General features: G+C 46.3%; 1 protein-coding gene across 1 annotated transcript; it reads left to right on the forward strand.

Moving 5' to 3' along the window:
* The first annotated feature begins 2,734 nt into the window (after positions 1–2,734).
* On the forward strand, positions 2,735–6,562 carry LOC102369715. Its single transcript, XM_006020402.1, has 2 exons — positions 2,735–2,826; positions 3,955–6,562. Exon 2 carries the CDS (start codon positions 4,127–4,129, stop codon positions 4,934–4,936), a length of 810 nt encoding a protein of 269 aa, XP_006020464.1. The 5' UTR covers positions 2,735–2,826; positions 3,955–4,126; the 3' UTR covers positions 4,937–6,562.
* The last annotated feature ends 516 nt before the right edge of the window (positions 6,563–7,078 follow it).

The raw sequence follows: 7,078 nt of genomic DNA on the forward strand, positions 1-7,078 counted from the left end.
CAGGGGGGGGGTGCGAAGGAGCCTTGAAGGCCCAGCCTCTCGCAGAAACCCTGCTAGAGGGTACAAAAAGCTGCAGGAGGAACTGGAACTAGCTGACTCATAAAATGGGGGATAGCTGCTCATGAAGTGAGGGTGGAGGGGGTGGGGGAGGTAGGAAGGGAATGTCTCAATACCTAGCTTGCTACTACAAATGCATCTAGATCCTTCACTATAGCTAGTACATGGTCACAAGAGTTACTTGGCTAGGAAGACATAGTGATTCTTAGACTAAGCTGTCCTTTCTTTCTTCAAACACTAGGAAACTAAAGAAGATCCAAGTTGGGGAACTCCTTTAAACTTAATACTTGTTGTCCCAACCCACCTGTAGCAGGGCAATCCTGGATGAAGTCTGTGATGGACCACAGGACTCCCTACTGCTACCTGAATTTTAATGTTGATCACTCCAATAAATGCTAACTTTGTTATTGAACCACTTGTTTCTTGATTCCTTACTTATCATTATTATTACTTGGGGGAGTAGAAAGAGCTGGGGCTGAGAGGTGGCTCTCTGGAATGAGATGGGGGGGGGGGGGGGGGGGGGGGGGGGGTCACCAGGTGGGCGTGTCGGGGGAGGGGGGGGGGGGGGGGGGGGGATGCTATGGAGCTGCCAATGCTGTTATCAATCTGAGATCCTAGGATCTCAAAGTGCAGCATGTCTGTTAACCTGCTGGTAGTTGTCTAACATCTACAGGCTTAGTTATATATCTCTAACCCATCTCTGTGGGGAGCCAGCCAGCAGATGAAATGCCACAGGGGGGAAGCAGGCAGTAGGTCACATACTTCCACAGCTGAGGAAGGACCTGCCACCCTGTCTGGACTAGAAGTTGGTGCCCAATTCAACTAGCACAAACTGCACAGTCCATCTCAGGATTTGACTTGAGTGCAAAGAAAGGTTTGTCCTACTTGCTTCCTGCTTTCCTCCCCAAAACCACTTCAATGCTACATTCATGACCTGTTTCCTAGCAGCAGTGGGGTTGAATAGCTAGTTGCTTTTCTTCCCCAGCCACTTCCACAAAGCAGCCTCAGTTGTACCTGTAGACCCCTTCAAGATCTATGGGCTTGAACAAGGCAAGCCGATTACTGAACACACAAACAAGTTCATCAAACCAAATGTTGGGTGGCCATTCTCCCAAAGGCACAGAGCAGGTAGGACAAAGGCAATAAAAGGTGCTTGCTGAGCTCAGCTTGCCTGGAGCTGAGCAGGACTATTTCCCAAGAAACTTTCTCTCTTTCCAGTGTGTCTCCTGGGACTCTAACCTGGGCCACTGTTTTACTTTTTCTACCTGATTCTTTTACCACTAACTCAGTAATAAGTAACCAACTGAAAACCTATGGAAATATGTGCCACAATGTTAAGTCTAATATCAAGATGTCCCATTTTGTCCCCTTTAAGACAAAAAAGTGAAAGGTGCATAAGGCAATGGGAACGGTTTTCATAAGTCTGTGTTTGTTCTGAGGTTATCGATGCCATTTTTGACAAAATAAACTCCTGCCTCTCCAGGAATTGCACTGCTGAATGACACACCACTCACTAAAACACTGCAATGGAGTCTGGATATAATTGACCCACTTGCCTCAGACAGGTACTTAGCAGCAAATCTCTGAGTAGAGAGAGCTTCTCAGAAAATCTCTCACCTTGCCAAAATCACACAGATGGTTCCTCCACTGTTTGCACTTGTAGGAATTCCTTGCATTTCCCCAAGCTGAAAGCCATCCTGCAGGAAAGGATTTAATGGTTCCCAAGCACTCCTCTGCCAGCAATGATACAGGATGATGTCTCCTATTTTCCAAGCTACTGTTGACTTCTGTCCCTTAGTACAAGCAGCTTGGTCAGCTCCCTCTCCTATCCCCTGGCTTTTACAGGCTCTTCTCCGGAACAAAGTGTAGACGCAGCGGGAATGGAGGAGGATGTGTGTTCCCACCCTGTATTGAAACAGCTCTTTGCAAAGCACCAAGCGGTGCTTTCCAAGCCTGTTGCACTCAAAGGGAAATGAAAAATGTGAATCTCTGCATGTTGTCCCAACTACACCCTGAATATCCACGTTACCAACTAGCTCCAATTCTCACCATTTTCAGAAGATTACACTAGTCATCTGCCACCACTATACTGCAACTGCTCTGATGGATATGTGAAAGCATTGGAGGAAGTGTCACAAGGAACCTGAAAATGTCACAGTGATATCCTGATAAGGTGTACAGCTGCCAAATCAGCATCTGCAGATATGGGGAACCTAGCTGTCCTTATACAGGGCAGACCTAGACATCAGGGACTAGGCAGAGAAGAATGTAGGGTCCTCTGACCTAATCACCCCAACCCTCCCTGATTTCACATTGCCATGGCAAAGGGTAGAGTAGGGAGGCAGCATGCAGGAGTTAGGCTATAATTTCAGAACAAAACCCCCTAATTACAGGCCAATTACCCAACAGCCTGCTATACATATTAGTTAGCAATGACTGGTTTGTTGGAACAAATAGCATACTATGTTGCAATTCTACTTTTCTTTGACTAGTTAAAGCAAAATTAAAAATAACCAGATACACAAAAAGCTCAAATGTAAGAAGTATGACCACCTGGTATAGCTTAAATCCCTGAAACAGAATATTTTCCCATGCAGTATAAGGGGAACAGAAATTAAATAGAACAAATAGGCAGGGGAAGCAATTCTGTGTTACCATCCCTCCCTATTTAAGACCAGCCTGCTGCCTTTTGAGGCAAGTGTTGAGTTCAGTAGAGGCTTTGGGTTGTAAAGCTCTGAGGTGGTTTGAAAGCAGTTTTTCTATAGACTGGTAAGGCTGTTCTTATGCATATGCATATATCTCTTTCTGTGTTTGCTTCCCCTGATCCCCATTATTTGTTGCTGAGATGATTTCTACCCAGGGATACCAGTGATCCAACAACTCTGAGCTATCTTCTGCAGTAGGCTATCTCAAGCAAAACTTTCTCTCTTGCTTGGAGCTTAATGTATTTTATTGCTTTCCCATATTTCAGAAAAGAAAGTATTGCTCTACTTTATTGCACTAACTCACTAAAACGTTTTAAGTAAAATGTCTAATCAAATATGTTACTGTATTCTTGAACTGTTGTCCCTTTTCCTCTGTACCTCTCTGCTTAATCTCCACTATTCTTTGAACAGTCTCTGCTGTCTGAATACAATGTTCTCTATCTAATATGTAGCCTTGGAAATGAAAGGCACTGGAACACTATTTACCATGGTCTTGGAGTAGCTCCATAGTGTAAATTAAACATCGCTGTGAAGTGTTAAGACTTCCTTTCGGGCAGCAAAGAATTGAACTGAGTAATGGATTTAGTGAGGGCTTTTAGTGGTATTGAGAGACTCTAACCTTTTCATTTGACACTTTTGATGAAGACTGTTTATTTGCATTGAAAGTGTTTGCTGCTGCTTTTGAAACATCCCAAACTCCTGTTAAGCTGGATGTTTTAGTTTTAAGCTAGTTTTTGGAAAAGCCAATGTCAAATCAGCAGCCTTCAGTTGGGACTTTTCTCCCTTTTGTTGTTGCTTTTGGACAAATAAAATGAGTGGTGGGGAATGGGATGAAGGGCAGGATGACCAAAGAGGCTTGTAATCATTCTTGGTGTACAAACACCAGAACATGTCACTGTTGCAAACTAGCTCACTGATTTACTTGTTTTTTGAAGGTTCTTGGTGTACAAACACCAGAGCATGTCACTGTTGCTAACTAGCTCACTGATTTACTTGTTTTTTGAAGACTGCTTTCACTTGGGACTTCAGGTGTGCCCCCAAATACAAAGCTGAAGGAGGCTGCAGCTGTATCCTACCAGCTCAGCTAAGCTCCTAACCACCTCCATGTGTCCCGATATGCTTTGGCTCAAGCTTTAGGCCCCTTTCCTGCAGGGTGGAGGTGTGTACTAACAAACTGCCTAATACCTTGCAGGTGGGATGCTGGGAGCTGGTTACTAAGATACTCCTGACGGAGCAGGATTTGGGCTTCTTGCCCAACTACCACTTCCTCAGAAGGAGAAGGGGAAAAAAAAAAAAAAAAGACTGTCTGCTACTTGCATTATAGGAGAGGTTTTCTGTCTGAGTGGCTGCTATAAACCCCAGGCATGGGGAATGAAGTTAGCCCAAAGAGGCTGTGTGCATCAAGTGAGAAATGTAAGGCTCAAGAGGCTGTAGAGGGAAGTGGGGAGATGCTTCCTACTGCACAAAGCTCGCAAGAGGCTACAGCATGGATTGACCAGAGCTGGTCTTTCCCAGAAGAGGCTTTGCAAGACCCTGGCAGTGCTCTTACACCAGTAACACAGGAGGCATTTGCACAGACCATGGGGAAGACTGCAGTGGATCAATCCCCTCATCGTCTGAGCCTCGGGCAAAGGCTACAAGTTTGGATTGGCAAGGTACCACGAGCCAGGGATGTGGTCCAGACTTCAGGTGAGGTGCTACAGGGAACAGAAGCCAAGCCTCCTACAAAGGTAATGCAGGACAGTAAGCCTGCTCCCAAAAACGTGAGACAGCCTAGAGAAGCCCCAACTGCTGTAGAGAGTACAGAAGATATGGCCAAGCCTTGGCTTGTTGCATACCCTGATTCTGAGACTCCAGCTACTCCACTAGCTAAACAAGGGGTACATGCTAGTGCACGGGCCACAGATAAGGCTGAAACGGATCTGACGGTTTCAGAGGTGACTGAGATTTGGCAGTTGAGGTCTTCCCAGGCACCTTCTACCCCCAGCAAAGAACTGACTGAAAATGCTGAGCATCGTTCACAACCTGCAAACCCAGAAACTGAGACCCTAGTGGAAAGCCAGACCAGGCTGGAAGGCTACCTTGTTGTGTGCAAGAGACTGTACAACCTACTGCTGACACCAAGCCCACTCTGCAGATGGCTCAAGAAAGCAAAGTCCAGCCCAAAGCAGTGACTACCCTTGTCCTAACCCCCTGACCGTACAACTTGCTCGTCTTATGAGATGGCAATACGGATCCTCCACTGATCATGCAAGAGACTCCATGCTACTCAGCTGAAGCCCAGCCTGTTCCATGTACATGGCAGGAGGCTGGTACCCAAACAACTGAAGTTCACAAAGTTAAATTAGGAAAGCCCAGTCTCCTGCAGAGATGCACCTGACAGCACAAAAAGAAATAAAGCTACTCCTGACTAGCAACTGATTAGAGGATTTCCTTCCAGATCACGCAGCTCTGCCACTACCCATTAAAGAAACAGGGCTGAGACTAGGAGACTGAGACTTTTTTTACAAATCACTGAAGAAACTGACTCGACACAAGAAGCTGCAGCCCAGCCTGAAACAAGAACTGTACACGCAACCCTACAGGATGCTGACTCCCAGTCTGCTCTACGGATCCTAGAAAGCATGAGTGCACTTCAGACAGTGGCCTGGTTCTCTTGGGAGAAATCACTGAAATCTGACTCTGAACTAAGCCTGTAAAACCTGTACCCCACTGTGAAGATGACATGAGACTGAAGCCACATGCACTGTCACCATAATTGGGTTCTTCCTCTAGTGACACAGGATCACAATCGCTTTGAGTTCCAGCTACAGTCTCTGGCCTCTCTACCAGCATGTAGAAGCAGAAGAGAAGACTCAAGTCTAGGCAGCCCTTGGCCCATGGACCTGAGGGTAAAATTGCTCCAATGGAAGACCCCAGATCTAGCAGTGCCTGCTTCAGAACAGTGGCAGATTCTGCTTCTGTGGCTGTAACTCTGCCAGCTCCAGAGAAGGGACTTGTTCCAGCTGGTGGCTCTGACATAACTGGAGCAAGGCCAGAGTGCGATGTACCGGCTGAGTGCTACTGCTGGCCTGCAGCATGTGGTGCTTTGCTATCTATTTCCTGGCCTTCAATTGTAGCCATGCTCAAAATGTTGGCTGTTCCATGAGATGAGGGTGCAATGCAGGTAGCATGACTTCTGGGCAGAGGCTTGGTTGGGGGTGGGGAGAAAGGGGCATCTCTATTCAATTGCAGGCTCAGGCATGTCCAAACTTAGTGCATTCTCTCTTGTACTAGTATGGCCTGGCCATTACTTTATCTTTAAAAGCGCTCTTTTCTCCCAACAGTAATGATCTGAGGGCTTTCCAAGACAAGGAAGTATGCACCAAGTGTGTGAGCGGGAGCTAGTGTGTACAGCTTCACTACACAAATTAATCTGATAACTTTGCATGTTAACACTTCTTCATAAGCCCTTCTACAGGGCTGCCTATTCCACTTCAGTGCACACTCAGCACTTCTAAATTCCCGGAGTGCTCTGCCCTTCACAACACTCCCTGCCTCCTAGGCTCTTTGACTTGCCCGGGTCACCAACCCTGCCTGGCAAAAACAAATCGGATGAGTCTATGACATACCTTTTCTTTAAAAGCTAAGAGACTGCCTGCATATTCAGTGTTTGTCTTAACTCCATGCTGACGCAGTCCTAGAAGGTGAAGCTGGTGGTGGATGCTGGTGCTGGCAGACCTGGCAATCTTTGTTGTTACTAGAGTTGTTTAATTTTTAATGTTTCATAATTCAATAAATGCTTGTCTACTATTCCTGAATTTCTAGTTCCTTGCTTTTTCTAAAAGCGTGGGGGGGGGGGGGGGGGAGGGACGAGATGCTCTTGAGCATAGCTGCAATGCAGCTGCTTAACTACCCAATCCTAGACAATTGATTTGCAAAGCACCATCCTAGTGCCAAGTTGTGCCACAAAGGGGTCAATTAGTTTTATTGGGAGTATATAGGGAAAACTAATTGTTAGCAAAAGATGGCCCAGAATTGGAGTACAATAGGCATATAGACCACTGGAGGCAACAAGGCTAGAAATATACTGCTCAACCTGGGGGATACTAGGCCTAGGAGCTGACCAGTTGCTGAGCTGCTCTTGGGGGTGGGGGGGTGGGGAGAGTCTGTATGCTTCACTACAGAAGCACTTCCTCTGTTTTAAATTATCCTTTTAAGTAGAAATTGGGGTCCTGATGCAGCTGGTGCAGTGCTGCTGTCAAGCTGTACAGTCCATCTTGGGATTTTGAGCTGATCTAAAAAACAGATGTTCCTATATCCCTCAGTCTTTCTTC

The sequence above is a fragment of the Alligator sinensis genome, unplaced genomic scaffold (assembly GCF_000455745.1).
Source record: "Alligator sinensis unplaced genomic scaffold, ASM45574v1 scaffold278_1, whole genome shotgun sequence".
Lineage (NCBI taxonomy): Eukaryota > Metazoa > Chordata > Crocodylia > Alligatoridae > Alligator > Alligator sinensis.